Genomic DNA, 25,564 nt, shown 5'->3' with positions numbered 1-25,564 from the left:
CAGTAGCTTTCTCGAACTGAAGCAGCCCATGTACTGGAGAAACTCCTATGAGCCAAAGAAATAAAGGATGACTTTAAAGGGACATAGTGTCTATCAGCATGACGTGCAACTTGGGAATGTTGGCAGGTATGTGCTACCCTTCTTCCAGGTGAGGCACATTCAAGGTGCATGTTGAAATTATGCAATGCATCCTGTGGACAGCATCTTCACATCGAGAGTACGGATGAACTGAATGTTTTAGGTGTGGTTGTTCTGTGCTGAATGGCGAAAACTTCGAGTGTTGTTGGAGTTGCAGGCATTAAAGCATTCCTTAGAGGTTCTGAGAGGGCTTTGAAGAGGCAAAGAGTAAGAGGGTCACTCATCACACTGAACAATCAACCTAAACATCTAGATTTTGCTACGGGATTTTGACTACAGAAACCTGTTGAAATTCTGGTCGATATTGACTCCATGATGTTAATTTTTTAAAAATTTATTTTAGCGAAATAGCACAGAATAGGCCCTTCCAGCCCTTTGAGCCGTGATGTAGCAACAACTCCAAGTTAACCCTAACCTAATCATTGGACAGTATACAATGACCAATTAACCTATGGATTGCGGAATGAATCTGGAGTGCCTGCGGAAAACCAAGCTATTCCATGGGGAAGATGTACAGACTCCTTACAGGTGATACCAGAACTGAACTCCGAATTTCGACACCCTATAGCTATAACAGTGTTGTGCTAACCGCTACACTACCATGGCGCCCTAACCATGTGCACTGCCCGGGATTGTAAAGGGCTTCAGAGGAGTAATTGCCCTCCTGTAGTGGAAACAGTCATTGAGTGGAATGTGTACCACAACTTTTCACGTGTCAGGTCAAACTTGGATATTGTCTAGATCTTGGTGCATATGTGTATGGGCTATCTCATTAGCTGAGAAACTGCAAGTGGTAATCACCAGCAACCCTCCCTATTTTGACTTTACGCTGGAAAGATAGTTGCGGGTAAAATGTCAGGAATTCCAAGGGTTGAGATTTCAGAATAACAGGCACCAGTCAGAATAATCACAGCTCTGAATATTCAGTAAATTGTATGAAAATATATGAATGTAACAACCTTTGATGTCTGAGAATTAGATTCATAATTATCAAATGAAGTGACTTTAAATTAGAAGGATCTGGTAAATATTACAAATTTTATTTCCTTTCATTGACCTTTCTTTGCCAGATGCTGATACAATCAAACCCTGTCACTTCCTTTACAGTCTTCCCTATTTCATCACCATCTGGGTGAAACAACTAAATCTTTCATCTCATCCTCCAATCTCTGTTTGTCTTTGTTGCATGAATATAGTGATGTTATTCTATGAACATGATTAGACCATAAAATATAGGAGCGGTATTAGTTCATTTGTCTATTAAGTCTGCTCTGCCATTCAATTGTGGCTGATTTTTTAACCCCATTCTCTTACCTTCTCCCTATTACCCTTAACACTGTTACCAATCAATCTCTGCCCTAAATACACCCCTTGAAATTTAGCCGCATGTTCCTTTGCTGGGTTCAGAACTATGAAATCACAGAGCAACTGAAGTTAGGAAGTGACTGAGTGAACCTTGAAACAGTGCTTGCAAATCAGAGCTACACTAGAGCAGAATTCTCACCCGATCTCCAGGCCTGACCATTGGTTCCTGCTTGGTGCCCAGTTTATGCAGGATGTTGTAGGCCACTTTCATACTTCTTGTCCACAGCTTCCCTGATGACAAGATGCAATGTTAAATGATTACTAACAAGCAAAGCCACAGTAGGTATTATGCTTATTTCCTTGATCATAAAAGATCCAATTCATGCCACACTATGTAGAAAACAGGAGGATGGCTTTATAGTTCACATCAACACTGAACAAGCATGAACACTTGACAGATCATGCAAAAAGAGAAAAGAGAAAAGATTTCCCTACCTACATCAAAATATTATGCAAGTGAATAAGCAGATTTAATAAGCACACAAGAAGGTGGGAATAGGGGTAGACCAGCAGGCCTTTCAAGCCTGGTCTGACTGTGATTGATCTACATTGGCCTCAACTCCTCTTCTGTGCCAATTCCCCATAACCTTTAATCCCTCAGTCTTTCAAACATTTATCCAATTCTGCCTGAGAGAAGAAATTTCCATATACAAACAAGAAAATCTGCAGATGCTAGAAATCCAAGCAACACACACAAAATGCTGGAAAAACTCAGCAGGCCAGGCAGCATCTATGGAAAAAAGTACATTCAACGTTTTGGGCCGAGACCTTTTGGTACAGCACCTCAGTTTTAAATGTTTGGTCCTTTACTTTGTAACTACTTCCTCCTGTTCACGTTTCTCCCACAAGTGAAAATTTCTCAACATCTGCCCTGCTAAGTCCCTTAGGACCTTATGTTTTAAGAAGCCAATCTTTATTCTTCTCAATACCAGGGAACACACACGGGAGCCGCACAGCTTCTCTTCACTCATCTTCGGATTCAGCTGGTGAATCTCCTTTGGACTGTTTACACATTCCAGCATAGCCCCACCCAACTGCTAAAGTGGATGAAAATACCTTGGTCTGTCAACGTACTTCTATAGCTTTCAAAGCATATTTCTAGAGTTAAGTCAATGCATTTAGCTCAGGCAAGCAGGTGTTACAGAATACAAGCAAACAACTGTGTAGGGGTTACCTTTCCAACTGGAGCTTATATACTAACTTATCATTCACAGAAACTCAAGTTGAAATAGCAGTGCGTAATAGGAAAATAAGACCATACACATCACTCCTGGCACAATACCAATGCATTCGATGACCCATTCCTTGATCTTGAAATTTCTTAGAAGATGGCAGTAAAGAAACCTTGCAGAGAATCAACTGAGCTTCTCTACAGCATGCAAGCTACGTGTCCTTGTAGTTGCAAGAGAAGTCATCCACTCTACATGTCTTCTTCACAAGAAGCAATAAAGAAGAAAAGGAGAATGAGGCATATCCTTTGTTATTCTCTGCCAAAACAACTGCTCGGATGGTGGTTTAGAGGTTCTGAGCTGAGCTAAGTTCACCAATCACCTGGCCTAGGGACATACTCTTGTGTGGAAGGTGATCAGCGAGGACCGCAAGGTGCAGGCTCCCCAAGAGCAAGTGCCAACCCTGGATTATTTTGGCACCTGGCCCCAGGCTTTCCAGAGGTCAAAATTCTGGCTGAGACTTTTAAACTCAAGAGCTTCTTTAGATGCTGGAAATAGAGCAACACACATAAAATGGTGGAGGAGCTCAGCAGGTCAGGCAGCATCTATGGAGAGGAATAAACAGTTGCTGTTTCAGGCTGAGATCCTTCATCAGGACTGGAAAGCTTCCATCCCCTTCATTCTTATTCTGGCTTCTTACCCCTTCCTTTCCCGTCCCAATGAAGGGTTTCAGCCTGAAATGTCGACTGAGACTTTTAAAAACATTGAAAAATATTCAACAAAATTTTTTTTCAAAAACACACTGAAACATAATTGAAAATAAGTAAATAAATTTGGGTCACTTCAACTAAATGAATTAAAAGGGAACTTATCCTTCTGTCTGCAGTTATTTCTACCACGCAAGTCAACAGGCCTGTTGGAATTGTTCATTCGGTACCAGCCGATGTGCTGAGAACTCTGTGCAAGTTTGCTCTGCTGCCTTGGGATCCTGGGACTCTGAACAGCAGCCAAGATGCCTCAGAACTGGCAACATCCAGGGAGAAAAGTGGGTGACAACCAGGAGGTAGGAACAGAACAATCTGTTCTAAGTGGAAGATGTGACCTAACGATCAATTTTTGCTATTTCCGAATGTTTGCAGTTAATGTTCGTTTGCAGGTTTTGGAGTAAAAGCTAATAAATAATTTGCCAAGCAGTCTTATTTGCAATTCAAATAAAACAAAGTGAACAAATCAATTATCTTGGTCAATAATACACGAGCCTGAAAATGGATAGAAGTGACCTTTCAAAGCAATAATATTTTACCATCATCTGCACTTCATTCAAAATTGATGCAATTTCATGACAATTATCAAATTTCACCTAAGCAATCAGACTGGTAGCAAAATAGGAGTTAAGTGTTTGGTGAAACAGATTAGCCTAGAAATTCAATCATTCACCATTCTTATTTATGCAATGTGCAATTGAATTGAAGTGTAAAATCCATTGTGGGCACTTCCAAGTGTACGTACTTCTCTACGTGAAATTGAACTGCTTGCTTCCATGTACTGGATTATGATCCAAATCAAAATATTTCAGGACAATTTACCCCTCATTTCCACAGGGTTATTGAAGTAAACCTTTCGTTATACTTGCCAATACTGGATTCTCCCAGCAAGACTGGGAAAATAACCGTATCCAGATGGTTCAGGTGCTTTACTCTCTAGGTCTTTCCTATCACAGAAGGACTCTGACAAAAGTGAGGTTTGCAATTTGAAATACTACAAGTCGATAGTATCTGTGTTAGTCCTTGGAAAAATTCCTTGAAAAAAATCCCTGCTCTTTCTTCAAATTCCAACTATTTCTTTTTGCCCCTCAAATATTTACCTTTAATTTTGTTTAGTTTAATGATGGAAACTATCAACTTTGCTTTACCCATCATCTCAGGCATCCAGATCATAATAACCTACTGCAGTAGAAACTGTATTTCCTGTCAGCACCATATCATACGGTAAGTTGAACGTCGGGTTAGAGAAACGAGTTGCAGTTAATAGCCAACTGCACATGAAAAGCTAATTTAGCCAGCAAGCAAGGTTTGCTTGAATTATGATGGAAGCAAAAATTATACCAATTTCTCCCAACAAAAATATATGATTTCTCCAAAAATGGCAATGAACCAATCATGGTTGCATGAATTAATTGAATAAAATTTCTCTCATTAATACACTTGATAGACAGGGGAATAATCATCTCTACTTCACATTGCTAAGAGTTACTACTCTAAAATAGTGAAACTGCCTTCCTCTTGATCTTTAGATAGTTACACTACATTATATCTGCATCCCTAGTTCACTGAACTACTTGCCAACGGAAAACATTAATTATTTCAAACAACTCTGCCACATTCTTCCTTCAATCTTACTGCTGCTTGAATGAAAGTCCAATTAAAGACCATGAGATCATAAGACATAGGAGCAATCCCATCGAGTCAGCTCACCATTGTATCGTGGCTGATTTAATATCCCTCTCAACCCCATTCTCCTGCCTTCTCTCTGAAACTTTTGATGTCCTTACTAATCAAGAGCCTATCAGCCTCTGCTTTAAACATGCCCAATAACTTGGCCTTTTGTGTGGTGTCTCCTTATAACTTGAAGTCCCATGTAAAACTGGCATCCCTTGTAGAGCATTGTGCTTCAAATTACACAATACTTCAACAAGAGGATTTCAAAAGGTGCAGTAAAGATCCACTTTATCTAACTACATGCTGCTGAACATACCATAACAAAGCAAATAATAGTGTCAGACTATGAACTGTAATAAATATGATCTTTATCCTTTCATTCTGGAACAAGGTCTCCCATCTTGGGTCCACAGCCCCTTGCTTAATAGAAGTCCACAGCATAAGAGAGGTTGGGAACCTCTGTTTTAGAGACACCTTGCATTCCACATAAACTCTCAGTTCAGTTCATCTTTTTCCCCACCCTGAAGCGAGCTGCTCAACACTGTAATGAATACATGTCTGAAAATGCCACCCTTTGTCATTGGAAGGCAGGCCAATGTAATTTTACAAGAAACCTGGCCAGATTCCAAAGCAGATTCCTAATCTTTGCCTTCTTTGCGTATTTGTCACTGAAGGACATTTGTTATTTGCAAGGTTATAAGAGATCATAATGAATCTCATTGTATACAACATATTACACTAAATCCTTAAAATGGAGGTAAATTACTACATGCCATTTAATGACATTAACAGGCTAATGTTGTACAATTAGCTCCTTCTGCTGATTCACAAAAACTATTTTTGAGCATATTTTTCTTCAGCATTCAGCCTTGCAAAGAGACGTGATCAATGAGGCAAAGCCTGACATCTCTACAAGGAGATGCAAAATAAACACGTATTTTACTTTCTTTCACCAAATACCAAATGCCTACTTACATAATGATGAAACAAATTTGGATTTTCCTCCAAAATGGAACTCAATACCTGCCTACATATGTGAATATAATCACTAAAAAACTCGAAAGACTTAAATTAAAGCCACTAAATTTCATGCACTGTCAGTGGAAAAACCTTGCACTGATGAATAGGCTACAGAAATTTTGATTTAATGACTTTTGGCATAACAAATAGATACATTTTCAATAAACTATTCCGGAAGAAGATTTAAGAAAGAAAAAAATATCACTCAGGAAATCAATGTCAAAAAAAAGAGGATCATGACTAATTTAAAACTCAATTTCATATCAGCTCTGCACACTCCTGTGACATTCTCTTACCATGACATAGTGATTGCTTCATCCGTAGGCAAGTCTAGAAATAGCTGTAAACAATTTGATGTCAATTGTACACCAAAGAAGACGTCAAATTTACCCACATCCTACAGAAACAGAACTAAAGATTGAAAAGAAAAGTTTTCATGGATACCTAAAGCCAGTCCTCTAATCTGTTGTTAAATAAATGTAATAATTTCTAGGATTAAACGGCTGGTAAAAGTGGTTGGTCTGCAAAATCTCATCTTTAAACAAAAGTCACACCACTGCAAAATGGAGATAGATTTAATAATGTGATTAGGATAGTTTAATGGCATCAAAAATAATCAGGATTCTTATTTCATAATTAATTTAAATGTCATTGGAAAGTGATGAATAGCAATATACTTAATCAAACCAACAATCAAATTTACATTTCTGGAAACGGCTGTGTTGCTATGGTGTCAGAGTTATAAAAGTATTGTAAGCCTGCAGCAAGCTCATGTCTGATTTATATTTGTAACTGTTAGTATCAGGCTTAGAAAGAGATGATGCTGATTTTTTTTTCCCTAATTGAAATGTTTTCTACTCACCCTGACTTCCACCCCCTTCTTGGATTAAAGACTGACAGCTCACAGGATTTACTTACAAACTGCTATCGAACTTACAGCTTGCAAGGACCTGCAGCAGTGATAAACTAAACATCCTCTCTGCCCACCCAAAATGTAATGTAATCTCTCAATTTCGTACAGGGTTCCATTAAAAGAAGTACTGTAGTGAGGTCACATATGCGTGTAGCCAACTAATGAATGAACTCCAGCCTCCAATGGAACACTCACCCACACTTCACTGGAGATCAGAGCTCACTGTTTCTTTACTGCGCTACATTACTGGCACTGTATACACCCAAGGACAACAAAACTGAGGCAATTTATCTTATCAACAGGCTGAAAAATACCAGCCATCAGTCTGACTGTAGAATCATTATTATTTCATATCTTATCAACTAAATTCTGCTGCTTCCTGTGCAAATCAATAGACTTGATTCTGAGAAAGCATAGGACAACTGGAACTCACAAATTTGTTATGTTATGGCTCATGAAACCAATCCTTGGATAATCATTAAAAAAATTATACAGCAGCAAACCATGGCCATGAGGTTCTGATACTTAATGTAGCTACTGTCTCTTACAACTAAATCAACAGAATGGAAGAATAAGCCATGTAATATTGATCTTGAATAACAGCTCAGATGATCGAGCATGTGTTTGTAAAATAAGCTGGTAGAATTCTCACAAAGAATCTTAAAAATAAGCAGATTCCTATCCGTGTCAATCTTGAATGGAACTTGACTGGTCTGCAAAGCTTGATACAATACATCAAAAATAATATGACTAATACATGGCTTCTCCTTGTTACCAATAATTCATCACAATTATAGGCCTCACCATATATGTAAAGTCAAGTTATTGAATAATCATCTGACATAAACGAAAGGGAAAATTTACACACTAGGTGCCAGTCAGCTTGCCAAAGCAGTGTCAGAAATCTTATAATAACATTCCTAGATGGGTGAACGATTCAACACTATTACACTCCCAGAGAGTTGGACTGAACAAACCGATCACTGCCCCTTAGAAGAGAAAGCGTTCTTTGGCAGATTTTTGTTGTGATCATATTATTTTAGATAATGAAACATATAATTAAAAAAAACAGAACATGCAGAAATTACTCAGCAGATCAGGCTTCATCTGTGTGAAGAGAAAGATTAACTCAATTTCTCTTCCCACACAAGTTGCCTAACCAGCCAAGTATTTCCAGCATTTTCTGATTTTCATTTGAAATTTTCTGCTGTTTTTTCATGCAAAAAGAAAAGATCTGGCTAGAAATATCCACGTACCGTATGTAAGAATGTAAAGAGGTTTTCCATTTGTGTCCATGGTTGTCAGGCAAGGTGCTTTTGGAGAGATGGTACCCCAGCGCTGAAGAGCTGCTTCAAGAGAGGGTGGCCAATTAGTTACCACACCAAGCTGCTCTCCCCGAATGGCCAACATCTGTGCTCCCTCTGGTCTCGGCTGGTTAGGGTCTGGCTGTTGAACTACAAGAGAATTTAGAGATTATAATTTAGTTCTTCATCCAAACCCCTGAACTTCTGTAAAATTGATTTCCACAACCAGTGCACTATCCTTCCAGGTACGCCCTGACGGTGCAGCCCGGTGGTAGAGTAGGAACATCTGCAATCTCCTCCTGGTTATGTGGGAAACTTGCCCATGAAATTCGGTTCAAGTCCAACACTCCCAGTTACTTTACAACAGCCAAAATAGAGCTGTAAGTTACAACTAAGTTGCATAATTTTGAATTAATGAGTTAATTCAAGAACATTGTGTTTTTTGTTTTCTAGTTTAAAAAGTCAGAGTCATAGAAAAATACAGCAGAGAAACAGGCCCTTCGGCCCATCTAGCTGATGACAAACCATTTGAACTGCCTGCTCTCATCGACCTCCCATTCTTTTTTGCAATAATTTTACATTTAAACATTTTTGATTGTTCAATATTCTTAAATTCTTGGACAATTATAGTGGGGTGAGTGGTTTAGTGTCTATCATAGGTCATTTGGATAGGAGGGCTTTAAGGGGATTAGGCCAAACATGGGCAAATGAGATGAGCTTGCTGGGTACCATGATTGGCCTGAATGAGTTAGGCTGGAGGGGCTGTCTCCACGCTGTATTTCTCCATGACTCTTTCTGTGTGATTGGCAGTGGATGAGACCCTACGTTGCTCAGAGCCTCAGCACAGCCAGCACCCTTGAGGAAGACCTCCCTGCGGAACTCACTCAAAGTGAAAATATTTCTACACTTCTCACAGCCTCGGTAAAGCAACCAACATAATCAAAGACCCTTCCCAGGAAAACATCTACCTCCTCTCCCCGTCCCATTGGACAGTGGATGCAAAAGCCTGAAAGATTGTAACACCAGGCTCAGTGTTAGCTCCTTTACACTGTTAAAAGACAACTGTATGGTCCCTGGGTGGACCCTTGATCTCATGATCCACCTTGTCATGGTTTTGTACCTTATTGTCTGTCTGCGGTTCATTTTCTTTGTAACTGTAACATTGTATTCACCATTCTGTTATTGATTTTCCTGATCTGTCTGGACAGCATGCAAATTAAGGTTTTTTTCTCTATACTTCTGTGTATTTGATAATATCAAACCAATTTGCCAGTTCACCTTGACCAAGTTCTTGCGGTGCAGGTGAAGCCCAGAACCCACAGCTTTTTGGGCACACGTGTATTCCCAACAATTCCAGAAGTAAAAACCAATAACTAAACAGATTGCACTTACCTTCCAATAGTTCTTCAAAATCGTCAACAAAGAATTCTCGTAACGGCGGGCGCTTTGGCCGTTTCAAAGTGTTCACAAGTTGCTGGATCTTTGCAGAGACTCGGCTGCTGACTGGTACTCCTAGACAAGAGCATTCAGTGCATTGATTGAGTTATTGAGGATAAGGTAGTCTGTTGTCAGAACATGGGCAGTTTTGCAGAGCTGGTATCACTTCATTAGAAAATACAGGAAATTCAACACAATCAGTACACCTCTTCCCTGACATTCACTGTGTCATCATGGTTCTTCTCGAAGCAGAAGGAATCCAAGCTAGGCCTTTCCCTACAGAGGCTTTCCGTTGGCTGCAACCTTCAGCATGTCCTCCTGCAGCCTTCAATGTGCCAGTCCCTTACCACTGAGCAGAATTTTAAAACATTAAGACAAATTGTACGCCGGCTGGTGGCGAAGTGGCATCAGTGCCGGACTTCGGAGCGAAGGCTCCAGAGTTCGAATCCAGCCGGCTCCCTTGCACGCTTTCCATCCGTGCTGGGTTGAGCGTCGAGCTAGCAACTCGACCTCGTAAAAAAGAAATTGCCTGCTATAGAAACATCAACAGCAGAAAGTTGATGGCCTATGCTCTCTCGTGAGTTTAAAAGGCAATTTCCTTTTCCTTTAAGACAAATTGTGCTCTTCACTGGTAATTATACTGAATAGTTCTAACTTTGAAAGGTGCTCCGTTCAGAACAAGTGACTTGACTGGCTGTAGTGCTACTGAAGAGCACATACCATTGTGAACCCGAAGTGTTACCAACATACTGTATGTTGATAGCAAGTAACTGGAAAATCATCATTGCTGTCTTTTCCTTCTATTTACTTCCAGTAAAATCAGGATCAATAGAAATTAGCATTATAATCTGACTACCTCAACAATACATATTAAACTACGATGATGAACATTAGACCTAGCAGTTATTTACATGTTGAAAGACCATGTTCCCACAGCACTTAATGAACAAATCATAAGTATTGTGAAGGTAGTGGTCATTCTCTTTCTGGAATCAGTGTGAAGCTTGTATTGTACAGTTAGGTTGGGTGTTCCAGTATTTTATTCCAGCGGGAGGCTCTGGGTTTGTATAGTGGTGGTGGTGGTGGTGGTGGTGGACATCAGTTCATTTATTTCTGGCTGCATTATTCCCGGTATCTAACCCGCTCTTGTAGCCTCCTCTTTAATGTGATGATGTCTTTGAGAGATCCCAGAGCAAGTTAACAGAATCAAACGTACCCTCCTATCTCATCTGGCAACGGGTTTCATACTAAACTGTGGCCAACTCTTTACCTAAGTGTCGTATCGCAGCTGAACTAAATCCATTGTCAAATATTTATACAAACAGAAATGTCCTTCTTGCAACAGTCATAGAATAGCAATCTTGGACAAGGGTCTTGGCCAATCTCTCTTTGTGTCTTGCCATTGTAGTTGTACTGTCAAAATCATAGATTAGTAATCTGCAAATTAAAACTAGATTTGCTTGGTCTGTAGAGCTGAAAAAAATCACTTTAGAAATTTCCTTAGCTAAAAGGGAAGATAAAAATTGTAAGTTTTCTTACTTTAATCTTCACTCCCTCTCTTTACCAGCCTACTTCATGACAACAAAAAAGGGAAATAGTTTTGACATCTTTAATTTTCAATAATTGTTATTTAATAGACTCATAGACTCTAGAACAATACAGCACAGAAGCAGGTTGTTTGGCCGATCTAGTCTGTCCCGAACGATTTAATCTGCCTAGTCCCATCGAGCTGCACCTGGACCATAACATTTCATACCTCTCCCATACAAACCCCTCTGTTAAAATTGAAACCAATTCCTCTACTTGTGCCGGCAGCTTGTTCCGCATTCTCACCACCCTCTGAGTGAAGAAGATCCCCCTTCATGTTCTCATTAAACATTTCACCTTCCACCCTTAACCCATGACGTCTAGTTCTGTTCTCGCCAAATTCAGTGGAAAAAGCCTGCTTACATTTACCCTATCTATACCCCTCAGGATTTTCTATACCTCAATCAAATCTTCTCTACCCTCATTCTAATGCCAACAATTACTGATTCCAGCCCCCATCTGGAGTTCGAGCACAATCTTGGATAATTATATGAGTTTTAATGGAATAATAGAATTTATCCTTCTCATAGATGCTAAGCCAAGTGCACATTGACCTCATTCAGGTCAAAGTGCAACATTCATTGTTACTATTTTGAACATGCATGCCAATATTGCTTCCTCAAAATAACCTCACTTATTAAATCATCAATTTCCGAAACCTTGCGTTCCAGATAATCATTGATCAGCCATCTAGCCACTACCCTTGTTTGCTGTGGTGGTTTTTCCTGTATTTCTTTGAACCCCAGTTCACTAGCTGTCCAATGAGAAGGATGGACCATGAAGTGTGAACCAGGCCTCGAGTAGAAGCACATCCCACACCACCTGGGAGCTGACTGCCATTAAAAATGTCTTGGACCAGGGACACGCCAAAGCTGTTCAAACATTCAAATTATATTAAAATATTTTAAAAATAACATATACTTAAAATATGTTCAAATGTGAGAAATTAATTAATATCACAATCGTGTAAACAGAAACAAACCACATGTAAGAATTTAACTTTTCATTTAAGGAATGGCATCCCTGGTGAAAAGCAAATGGGAAAATCTGAAGGTTGTCCATGACCTCAGTTCATAGTCATACATCACGAATCATGCCACTCTCCTCTCTATCAAGGCCATGTCAATATTAATATCATTTTCAAGCACTGAGACTTCTGTGCCTTTTTTTCCAGAGCTCATCCAAACACATCTTAAGTGTTGTGAATTTACCTGTTTCCAACATCTTCTCAGGCACTGTGTGTCAGAATTCAACCACCCTTTGGGCGAAAAATGTTCCGATAACATCCTCCTCTAGTCTGAAACTTATGACTTGTGGTTATTACATCGCCAATCAATGGGAATGTATTTTGGCTGAAGGTCTGACTCGTGGTGTTCCACAGGGATCTGCACTTTGACCTCTGTTGCTTGTAATATATGTAAGTGGTTTTGTTGAATACATGGATAGGTGGGGTCGTAAGTTCACAGACAATACAAAGGTTGGTGGCATGGTGGATCATGTAGAAGTCTGGCAAAAGATACAGTGGGATATAGATCACTTGCAGACTTGGGCAGAGAAATCGCAGATGGAGTTTAAAATGGATAATGTGAGGTATTACACATTGGGAGACCAAATGTAAAGGGATGGTACACTGTTAGTAGTAGGACCATTAACAGTATTGATGTGCACATGGATTCAGGAGTGCCACTTGCTGTTCCCTGAAAGTGCTTGCACAGATTCATAGGGTGGTAAAGAAGGTGTATCCCATGCTTGCCTTTATTAGTTGAGACAGTGAGTTAAAGAGTCAGTAAGTTATGTTACCGTTTATAAACCCCTGATTAGCCACATCTGGAATATTGTATTGAAATTTCAAAGGAGATATGCAGAACAAGTTTTTGTTTATACAGATAGTGCTGTGTGCCTGGGATGTACTGCCAGGGCTGGTGATGGAGGCAAATAGTATAGAACATTTCTTGAGAAGCTCTTTCACAGACACGTAAACAAACATGCAGAGAATGAGGTGATATGAACATTGTCTTAGCTGTTAGGCATTTACTTACCAGTTTTTTTGGCAAGATGGCGCCGATGAACCACGGTGACATTATGCAGGCTACGTACAATACTTCTAAATACACCTCTTCTGAATTACTCTTAGTGCAACCTGCAGCATGTAATTTCCCTTTTAGCAATGTATTTTTGAACCAGCCTAATGAACACAATCTCATAAAGGACTCAGTGAACTTAACCCTTAAGCAAGCAGCTACGGAACCTTTAAGCGGACGAAAGATCATACTCATGGCCGGAAGGAAGGCTTGAGAGGGGGCATCCATTCCAGGCTCAAACGTAGAGGGATAAGGGCCCCTCTACCCAGCATTCTGATGGTAAACGTGCAGTCGCTGGAGAACAAAACTGAGGACCTAAGGGCAAGATTGATGTATTGTAGGGAAATGAGAAATGGTTGTGTTCTGTGTTTTACAGAGACATGGCTTACTTAGACTATGCCAGATACACAGGATGATCTGAACTTCATAAAAGGCAAAAAGGTGGGGGGGGGGTGCTTCATGATAAACTCTCTGTTGTGTTCCAATGTGGCCGTTTTGTCATACTTGTGTTCCCACAACCTTGAACACCTAACGATCAAATGCTGACTGTACTATTAATCAAGAGGTCCATGATCCTGACCGCAGTTTATACTTACCAGCAGCCAACTAGAATCAAGTGCTGGAGGCACTACATGATGCTCTCACCAAACAACAACAGTCCACTCCGGCACATTTCAAATCACAGTCAGGGATTTCAATCAGGCTTGTTTGCAGACATCCCTGCCCAATTATCATCAGCATATGACCTGTAGCACCACAAATCCCAACACACTGCTAAGGAGTGCCTACCTTTCCATGCTGAGAGCACATTTCAAGGGATCTGATCACTTGGCTGTCCTTCTCCTCCCTGCACATTGACAGAGGCTAAAGAGCAATGCTTTAGAGATTAGGACAACAAAAAGGAGGTTGCAGGAGACGGAGGAGCAGCTATGGGATTGCTTTGAGTTGGTGGACTGAGCAATGTTCATGGACTCATCTGTGGATCTGAATGAATACACCACGGTTGTCACAGACAATTGTAGATGAGTGTGTACAACAAAATCATTTAGCGTCTTCCCAACAAGAAGCCCTAAATGAACCATGAGATCTGCAATCAGCTCCAGGCTAGGTCAGAGGCATTCAAGTCTGGCGACCAGGTAAATTACAAGAAGTCCAGGTATGATGTCTGGAACGCCATATGGCAAAGTGGCAATTCTGGACTAAACTTGAATCAATGAAGGATGGTTGACAGTTGTGGCAGGGCTTGAACACTATCACCTCTTACAAAGTGAAATCAAGAGACACAGGTGGCAACAGGACTTCACCTCCAGATGATCTCAATGCCTTCTATCACCTTGACCATAAAAACATGGAGGAACCAACACAAACACCTACAGCCCCCAGTGTCACTGTAACTTCAGTGCCAGAGACCAACGTGAGAGCATCCTTCAGGAGGAAAGTATCCAGCCCAGATGGGGTACCTTGCTGAAAACTAAAGATCTGTGTTGATCAACTGTCTGCCGTGTTCACTGAGATATTTAACTTCTTGTTTCAGCAGTCTGAGGTACCCACCTGCTTCAAGCAGACTTCAATTATACCAGTACTTAAGAAGATCATGGTAACCTGCTTCAATGACTCTCGTTCAGTTGCACATACATCCACACTGTGATGAAGTGCTTTGAGAGGTTGGTGATGAAACATATCAACTCAAGCCTGAGAAGTGGTTTGGATCTGCTCCAATTTGTCTACCAGCACAACAGGTCCACAGCGGATTTAATTTCAATAACTCTTCACTCATCCTGCAAACATCTCGACAGCAAAGATGCATACATAGCAATGATCTTTATTGACTCCAGCTTGCCATTCAATACTATCATCCCCTCAAAACTAATAAAAATTCAAGACCATAAGACATAGGAGCAGAATTAGGCTATTCAGCCCATCGAATCCACTCCGCCATTCCATTATGGCTGTTCCCGGATCCAATTCAACCGCATACACCCTCTCACCATATCCCTTGTTACCGCGACCAATCAGGAATCTACCAACTTCCGCTTTAAATATACCCATGAACTTAGCCTCCACTCAGTCCACGGCAGAGCATTCCACAGATTCACCACCCTTTGGCTAAAAAAATTCCTCCTTACTTCTGTTCTAAAAGGTCACCTCTCAATTTGGAGGCTGTGCCCTCTAGTTCTGGATAGCCCCACCAGAGGAAACATCCTCTCCACATCCACCATATCTAGTCGTTTCAACATTTAGTAGGTTTCAATGAAATCCGCATCTTCTAAATTCCAGTGAGTACAGACCCAACGCTGCCAAATGCTCCTCATATGTTAACCCTTTCATTCCCGGAATCATCCTTGCAAACCTTGGCCTCAATAGCCTCATATACAATTGGATCCTCAATTTCCTCATTTGCAGATCCATGCCAGTTTGGATTGGCAAAAACATCTCCTTTACAACCTCCATCAACACAGATGCACCTCAAGGCTGTGTGCTTAGCCCCCTGCTCTACTCACTTTACCCTTATGACTGTGTGGCTAAGCACAGCTCCAATGCCATATTCAAGTTTATTGATGACACCACTGTCATTGGCTGAATCAAAGGTGGTGATGAATCAGCATATACGAGGGAGACTGAAAATCTGGTGAGTGCTACCACAAAAAACCTCTTCGTAAATGGCAGCAAGACCAAGGAGCTGATTATTGACTTCAGAAGGAGGAAACCAGGGATCCATGAGCCAGTTATCATTGGGGCATCAGAGGTGGAGAGGGTAATCAACTTTAAATTCCTTGCTGCTATAATGTCAGAGGACCTGCCTGCCTCGAGCTCAGCACACAAGTGTAATTACAAAGAAACCACTGCAGCGCCTCTATTACTTCAGATGGTTGCAAAGATTCAGCATGATGTCTAAAATTTTGGCAAACTTCTATAGTGGAGAGTATTTTGACTGGTTGTATCACAGCTTGGAATGGAAACACCAATGCCCTTGAAAGGAAAATCCTACAAAACGTAATGGATACAACCCAGTCCATCACGGGTAAAGCCCTCTCCACCATTGAGTACATCTACAGAGAGCGTGGTCACAGGAAGGCACCATCCATCATCAGGGATCCCCATCACTCAGCTCATGCTCTCTTCTTGCTGCTGCCATCAGGAAGAAGGTGCAGGAGCCTCAGGACTCAGCACCAGGTTCGGAAACAGTTACTACCCCTCAACCATCAGGCTCTTGAACCAGTGGGGATAACTTCACTTGCCCCATCATGGAAATGATTCCACAACCTATGGGCTCACTTTCAAGGACTCCTAATCTCAAGTTCTCAATAATTATTGCACATTTACTTATTATTTTTCTTTCCTTTGCTATCCACAGTTTATTGCCTTTTATACACTGGTCCTCCACCCTGTGGCCACGCTCTTTCATCGATTCCATTATAGTTATTGAAAACATATATGTACTTTGATAACAAGTTTACTCTGAACTTTGAACTTATTTGGCACAACATCATGGGCCAAGGGGCCTATTCCTTTGTTGTAACTGTTCTATGTTCAAAGTTATGAGAAGTTCCTTGATACCTAATTTATGTCTCCTCACAATTGTGTTCAGTTTAAACAAGACCCTCTCTGATTTCTCCACTCCAATGAAAATCTTTTCACACTCCATTATCTGTATTCTGCTCTCTAATTGCACTTATCTTATTGCTTTTGTTCCTTTAATTCCCCCAGGAATCTACAACTTATTCCCACAGTAATACTGGCCTCATTCCTATACCACCAGGAGTTCTCCTGCAACTTTAAACTTAATGGTAGTATAATAAACGGCAAAGTGAAATTGTTTCCTACATCAATAACCAAAGGAAGTAGAATGGAAATGATTGAAAAAAAATTCAGTCAAAACCTATTTCCACAAGTGGTTTGGATTTTGACAAACTTTATGATTTGATGCTGGATATGAAATCAGTAGTCGCCTTCTAAAGAGGTTTGGATAAAATCCTGAAAGAGATGCAGGGAAATAGCAATGAAGTGGGTAAATCAGAAATATTCTTCAATAAAGCTGGCACAGACTTAAGAAAGACTTTCTGTTCAGACTCAAAGAATGTCCTAATGCCTACATGATTTATGATTCTTAGTACATAACTGTATTTGGGGAGCATTGGTGCTGAATGTCAGCCTATGTTTCTGGATGTTATTTATTCAGAGAGGCAACTGCTGTATAAATCAACAACTCTTCGGTTTCTGACACTTAAGCCTGTATTTTGATAGGACTATCTGTATATGTCTGGCCGCCTGGCTGTATGAGAGGTGGGAAAATGATTTCCATACATCCCCAAAAAACCTCAGGAGTATCTAAACCCATTCAATACCAAGGAGCAACAGGATTTATCATTCCAACCTGCTGAATATGCCTATTTCAGAACTTGTGCAACATCAGCTTCTTCTCTACAGTAAATTACTGTACAAGGCATTTAGTCACAAATTCATACATCATAGAATCAGGCCCTCTTTAGCCCAAATGGAGCCTCCTAACAAAGATGCCCGTTCAAGATAGTCCTATTTGAAACCTTTCTGCTCCATGTATTTGTCTGGTTGCTATTGGATCTGCCCAAACCAGATCCTCTGGCAGGAAGATTTCTTAAGGGCAGAAATGAACTGCTGAATGCTTGTACTTAAATAGTACTTAAACATTGGTTCTGCTCAATAATAAAAATCAGCATCTAATCAATTTTACAAATATTTCTTTAAAAGAACTTGATAACCTGGCAAAGTGGGCCCACAACTTTCTTATAAAGTCTGCTTTAAGTTAAACTGAAGAAGGAGTATCTTAAAATTCTCCCAACTATTTCCTCATGTAAAGGCATATTTGAAAATTCTTGATATTGAAAGCAGTGCAATGAAGCCAAACATTAATTCCTTTCGCAGTTTCAAAAATAAAAAGGATCATTGCTGGTTAATCACAACAAAATATTGCCTGTGAGGCACTGGCTGTAGTAATATTATACTCAAATTAAACACACCTGGCGATTGTCAACTTCAGTTAGACAAATGTAAAAACTTAGTGTTTCTGAATGACTCATTTGGAAGTGGACATCTTCAACACAAATGCCAGTTGAATTCCACAGCTGAACATTTTCTTGTGATCTTACTGTTCTTTGTGCATACCAATTGGAATATAATGCAGTGTTCTCGCCAACTTTCTTTTATTTGGGGAAACAATGAGAACATCACTTCCCTGAGCTTTTAACCAAACTAGTGACTTCCATCATTGCTGCTTCTCCTGATCCATCAGGATTTGCTGCCTTAATGAAACAGATCGTGGTGAATCCCTACCATTGTACCTGTTGCAAGAATTTCTTTAAACTATAGGTTGTTTCCTGAAGACACCATTCATTAACTATTGTGAACAGTTGTTACTGCTTGTGGTGTATTTGAACAGTCAGCGAGCCCTATAGAGAATTACTACAGGGGTCAGCAAACTTTTTGGCTCTGTGGGCCGGATCGCGTATTAATGAGTGGACGGTGGGCCAGACAAGTGCCATAAAAAACTTGAAATATGGGAGTTATCCATTTAAATACATCTAGTTATGTTTTGTCTCAAATTAATGAATAATGCATGCTAGAAAATCATTTGTGCATAAGGTTGCCTACCCCTGATCTATAATAATCTCTCTTGTATGTGGCAGCTTCAAATACAGGAGTGGATACTTTACTGCAGTCTAACAACTCAAGACTGATGGCTTCATTGTGTATATCAAGTCAGATCAAGTCAAACCAAGTTTATTGTCATTTAACCATATACATGTATACCGTCAAATGAGATGTTTTTCCAAACCAGGATGTAAATCACCATAGCACACTGAACAGACAATAACTTATGAAAGTAAGAATAAAATCTACAGATGAGTCACACATAAATAAACAAACTAAAGTGCATAAATTAAATACTATAATATATAGAACAGATTAACCAGTGACACTTCGAATGCGATGCGGCAGAGAGTTCAGAAGCCTAATGGCCTGAGGGAAGAAGCCGTTTTGTCTTGTTTTTAATGCTTTGGAGTCTCTTGCCTGATGGTAAAAAGTCAAAATGAATGCTGGATGGATGGGTGGGATCCTTAGTAATACTAAGGATACTGTGCAGGCAGCACTCCTGATAAATGTCCCCAGTGGTCGGTAGGGAGACCCCTATGATCCCCTCATTTGCAGTTGCAAGAAAAAGTTTGTGAACCCTTTGCAATTACCTGGTTTTCTGCATTAATTATTCATAAAACGTGGTCTGATCTTTATCTAGGTCACAATAATAGATGAACGCAATCTGCCTAAACTAATAACACACAAATAATTGTACTTCTTCTCGTCAATACTGAGTACACCATTTAAACAATCACAGTCTAGACTCAAAAAGTATGTGACACTCTGGGGTAATGCCTTCTAGATTAGATTAGATTAGATTCAACTTTATTGTCATAGTGCCGAGTACAGATACAAAGCCAATGAAATGCAATTAGCATCCAACCGCATTCTACAAAAGCTATTTGGAGTCAGCTGTTCCAATCAATGAGATGAGATTGGAGGAGTGCCCTGCCCTTTTTAAAAAAGACAAGAGTCAGGTTACTGACAGTGACTGTGTTTCTCAAGAAAGATCTCTTTACGTGCACTGTGCCTCAATCAAAACAACTTTCGGAGGACCTGAGAAGAATAATTGTGGAAATGCCTGAAGCTGGAAAAGGCCACAAAAGCATTTCTAAAGACTTGAGTGTTCATCAGTCCACAGTAGGAGAAATTGCCTCCAAATGGAGGAAATTCAGTACTGTTTCAGTACTGGCTCTAGGAGTGGGCATCCTGCAAATAGCACACCGAGAGAACAATGTACAATGCTGTAGGATGTGAAAAAGAACAATAGGATAACAGCATAAGACCTGCAGAAATCTCTAGAATGAAGTCTCTGTTCATGTGCACACTATAAGAAAATCACTGAGCAAGGAAACCATTGCTCTCTAAAAAAAACATTGCTGCACGACTCAAGTTTGCAAAGACCACCTGAATGTTCCACAACACTTCTGGGACAATATTCTGTGGACAGCTGAGTCAAAAGTTGAACTATTATTGAAGAAATGCACACAGCTATGTTTGGAGGAAAAAGGGCACTGCACACCAATACCAAAACCTCAAACCAGCTGTGAAGCATGGTGGAAGGAGCATCATGGTTTGGGGCTGCTTTGCTGCCTCAGGGCCTGGACAGCTTGTAATCATTGAGGGAGCAATGAATTCAAAATTGTATCAAGACATTTTATAGCAGAGTGACAGGGCAGTGGTTCGTCACCTCAAGCTCAGTAGAAGTTAGATGATGCAACAAGACAATGATCCAAAACACAAAAGTAAATCAACAACAGAAAGGTTTAAAAAGAAGAAAATTTGTGTCTTGAAATGGCCAAGTCAGAGTCCAGACCCTAACCGAATTGAAATGCTGTGCCAGACCTGAAGAGGGCTGTTCATGCAAGGTTTCCCAGAAATATTGATGAACTGAAACAGTTTTGTATGGAGGAATGGTCTAAAATTCCTCCAAGCTGATGTGCAGGACTGATCAACAGTTAACAGAAACATTAGGTTGAAGCTATTGCTATTAAAGGGGATCACAGTTACTGAAAGCAAAGGTTCACATACTTTTTCCAACAAATACAGGTAATATTGGATTATTTTTCTCCATAAAGAAATGAACAAGTATAATGTTTTCAAGTTATTTATTTAATTGGATTCTCTTTATCTAGTTTTAGGACTTACATAAATATCAGATCATATTTTAGGTCATATTTACACAGAAATTATGGCCTCATAAGAACATAAGAAATAGGAGCAGGAGTCAGCCATCCGGCTCATCGAGCCTGCCCCGCCATTCAATAAGATCATGGCTAATCTGTCCGTAAATTCAGCTCCATCTACCTGCCTTTTCCCCATAACCCTTAATTCCCTTACCATGTAAAAACCTATCTGTTTCTTAAATATATTTAGTGAAGAAGCCTCAACTGCTTCCCCAGGCGGACAATTCCACAGATTCACCACTCTCTGGGAAAAACAGTTTCTCCTCATCTCTGTCCTTTAAATCTTCTCCCCTGAATCTTGAGGCAATGTCCCCTAGTTCTAGTCTCACCTACCAATGGAAACACTTTTCCTACTTCTACCTTCTCTCTTCTATCCTACCTCGGGTGTGTGCTTAGCCCGCTGCTCTACTCTCTATATACACATGACTGTGTGGCTAGGCATAGCTCAAATACCATCTATAAATTTGCTGACGATACAACCATTGTTGGTTGATACTCAGGTGGTGACGCGAGGGCGTACAGGAGTGAGATATGCCAACTAATGGAGTGGTGCTGCAGCAACAACCTGGCACTCAACGTCAGTAAGATGAAAGAGCTGATTGTGGACTTCAGGAAGGGTAAGATGAAGGAGCACATACCAATCCTCATAGAGGGATCAGAAGTGGAGAGAGTGAGCAGCTTCAAGTTCCTGGGTGTCCAGATCTCTGAGGATCTAACCTGGTCCCAACATATCGATGTAGTTATAAAGAAGGCAAGACAGCAGCTATACTTCATTAGGAGTTTGAAGAGATTTGGCATGTCAACAAATACACTCAAAAACTTCTATAGTTGTACCATGGAGAGCATTCTGATAGGCTGCATCACTGTCTGGTATGGAGGGGCTACTGCACAGGACCGAAAGAAGCTGCAGAAGGTTGTAAATCTAGCCAGCTCCATCTTGGGCACTAGCCTACAAAGTACCCAGGACATCTTTAGGGAGCAGTGTCTCAGAAAGGCAGCGTTCATTATTAAGGACCTCCAGCACCCAGGGCATGCCCTTTTCTCACTGTTACCATCAGGTAGGAGGTACAGAAGCCTGAAGGCACACACTCAGAGATTCAGGAACAGCTTCTTCCCCTCTGCCATCTGATTCCTAATTGACATTGAAGCTTTGGACACTACCTCACTTTTCTTTAATATACGGTATTTCTTTTCTTGCACTTTTTAAAAATCTATTCAATATACATAATTGATTTTCTTCTTTATTTATTATATTTTATTTATTATTATTATTTTCTCTCTGCTAGATTATGCATTGCATTGAACTACTGCTGCTAAATTAACAAATTTCACGTCGTATGTCAGTGATAAGAAACCTGATTCTGATTTTGAAATAGAGAAAATTCTACAGGGTTCACAAACATTCAAGCTCATACCACTCTAGTACATACCACCAGACTGAAGGACAGCTTCTATCGCACTGTTACAAGTATCTTGAATGACCTTCTAATTCTGCATTCTGTTTTTGTTTTGGCTTTTGTACTACCTCACTGTACTTATGCTTGAAATGATCTTTCTGGATGGCATGCAGCACAGACTTCTTTCACTGAATCCTGGAACAATAAAAATAAATTATCAATTAAATACAGAGATACCACATGCATGGGGAGACTAGGAGGAAAATGCTGACTGGGCTGTTTATTTTTCCTGATCTACAACATTTGTGTTGCCTACTCTGACAAATATTCTGTACTTTCCCTGGACATTTCTAACATTACTGTGAACAATTATTTGAACTCTATTCTCCAAAGTGTGGGAACATATCATCTTCCTCCTAGGTTCCCATTGATTGCTCAAAACAACCAACGAGTTGCAGATGGTTGAAACACTGGAAACATAAATAGTCTTCCTATCTTTGCAGGCTATGGCCATCTTATAGAACAGGGGAGAAAAGAATAAGGAAAGGAATTCTACAGCTCAATTGTGCTCCACCATTCAATGAGATCATAGCTCATTAGCGGCACTATTTCATTTATCAATCTTGGCTTCTACTGTTTTTTGAGTACAAATCTTTTATTTATATTTTTACTTTATTTCTTCCTTTAAAAAAGCAACAGCTGTATTTACCTCTCCCTTGTAGAAATGGCAAACTGGAAGCAGGACGACAACTCTTTCTGAGTTACTGATCATTTATGCTGTAATGGTTTGTTCAATAATCACTCTCTAGTTGAATTCAAGTAATACTAAACAGCGAGCTGCACAACCACACAGCTTTTGGCAGCTGTAAGCTCTCAATATTGCAGTCTGTTTGCAGGTCACATTTCTATCCTTATTGATTTCAGTCTAATTCAGAGAAGTAGTGACAGTTCTATTAGGTTCTCAAGAGATCGAATTGAAGTCTGCTACCGTTAAGGTAAATCGGCATTTCCCACTGCACATACATACAAACTGAATCAAGTATTAGCCAAACTTGACATTTTAGACACTCAACCACTCCAAGATGGTGCCCTTAAGTGCTAATCAGCAGTTTTATTTCTATTCTGAACTGGGGTTTATAGACTATACAATTCCTCTTCACAGGTACCTTCCATTTAACTTGCCGCTGCTGTGATATAATTCCCATCCTCATTCCCTCTTCCCAGTCATTCCCTCTTCTCCCCTGTCCATCATGCTGAAGACACAGAAGTTTGAAAGCATGAACAAACTCAAGAACAGCATCTGTTCCTGCTGTTATCTGGCTCTTGAATGAACCACCAATGTCACCCATCACTTGCCCGCGTATGCTCCTTAACCCCTCCGCTCACTCCTTTTCTGGCTCTTCTCTCTTCCTTTCCAGTCCTGATGAAGGGTCTCGGCTGCAAAATATCGACTGGTCATTCCTCTCCATAAATGCTGCTTGACCTGTTGACTTCCTCCAGCATTTTGTCTTTGTTCCTCTTCATGTTCCAATTTACCTTTTTTATGCTTTTGCACGTTGTTTGCTTATCTGCACTTCTCTGTAGCTGCAGCACTAAACCCATGCTTTCTGTTTGCTACCTTGATGCACTTACGCACAGCTATGAGACAGCAGGGTAGTGCAGTGGCTGGCACTACGTTTTACGGTGCAGGCAACCTAGGCTCAATTCCCGCCATTGCCCGTAAGAAGTTTGCACATTCTCTCTGTAACTGCTTGTGTTTTTTCTAGGTTCTCTGGTTTCCTCCCACAGTCCAAAGACGTACTGGTTGGTGGGTTCATTGGTCATTGTAAATTGTCCTGTGATTGGCTGGGATTAAATTGGGGGACTGCTGGGTGGCATGGCTCCAAGGGCCCGAAAGGCCTGTTCTGCACTGTATCTCAATAAGTAAAAAAAATCTGACTCTATGACACACAAACAAAGGCTTTTTTAAACCAATTCCAATACCACAAGTGACCCTGTTGATTTGTCAGGTTTGTCCAGGTCTTTCCTCAAAAACACTGTAACAATTAAGTAGACAGAATAATAGACATTGGGATTCTGACCCAGGTTTCCAATCTCCCTCCTCGAAAGATGCTGTGAGGATGTTTCTCCTAGAGGTGGATGTAGAACCAGGAATGCAGGAGGCAGGGCGGGAATGGGTTGCATTTTGTCAGGTTATAGGGTCAACCACTTAAGTTCACTACAGAAGAAATTTCTTCCCTTGAATGGATGGAATTCTCCGTCTCACAGAGCTGTGGATGCAGTCATTAGAGACGTTCATGCCAGAGATTTGGGGCCACAAGGGACTCTGGGATTATAGGGATCAGGCAGGAAAGTGCAAGGCAAAATTTCAGATCAACCTTGATCTTACATAATGGCAGAAACAAACTCAAGGCAGTGTGCGGTCAAATACTTCTCCAGTTTCTTACATTTTCAAAGTGAAGTGCTGAGATTTGAATTGAAGCAGTGAGCAGTATAGATTTGGGGGTTGTTGTAGAGGGATTTAACAGTACACATGTTCCTGAAAGGGACTTCACAGGAAGACAGAGTGCTGAATTTGTTTAGTAGGACACAGAATAAACAGTCGATGTTTCAGACTAAGACTCCTCATCAGGACTGTGGTAGCATAGTGGTTAGCATGATGCTGTTACAGTTCGGGGTATCGGGGTTTGGAATTCATTTCTGACGTTCTCTGTAATGAGTCTCTGTACTTTACTCCGTGGAACGCACGGGTTTTCTGCAGATGCTCCAGTTTCAACCCACAGTCCAAAGACATACAGGGTAGGTTAACTGGTATTTGTAAACTGTCCTGTGATGAGGTGAGGGTAAATCAGGGCTCAAAGGGCCAGAAGTGCCTACTCCACTCTGTATTGCTAAATAAATAAAAGTATTTTCGCA

The 25,564-nt window shown here is 40.4% G+C and overlaps 1 protein-coding gene across 4 annotated transcripts in view; it reads right to left on the bottom strand.

Annotated features, from left to right (window-relative positions):
- Positions 1 to 25,564, bottom strand: part of LOC134344498 (disco-interacting protein 2 homolog C) — a 664,610-nt gene that overhangs the window by 189,913 nt on the left and 449,133 nt on the right. For all 4 annotated transcript variants that reach the window (XM_063044395.1, XM_063044396.1, XM_063044397.1 and 1 more), the window contains 3 exons: positions 9,740 to 9,859; positions 8,300 to 8,497; positions 1,643 to 1,734 (listed from right to left, as the gene is read on the bottom strand). In XM_063044395.1, the coding sequence (XP_062900465.1) occupies positions 1,643 to 1,734; positions 8,300 to 8,497; positions 9,740 to 9,859 (410 nt within the window). The remainder of the gene's footprint in view (positions 1 to 1,642; positions 1,735 to 8,299; positions 8,498 to 9,739; positions 9,860 to 25,564) is intronic.

Source organism: Mobula hypostoma, chromosome 3 (genome assembly GCF_963921235.1).
Source record: "Mobula hypostoma chromosome 3, sMobHyp1.1, whole genome shotgun sequence".
Classification (NCBI taxonomy): Eukaryota; Metazoa; Chordata; class Chondrichthyes; order Myliobatiformes; family Myliobatidae; genus Mobula; species Mobula hypostoma.
This window is presented reverse-complemented; position numbering and strand designations above follow the sequence as displayed.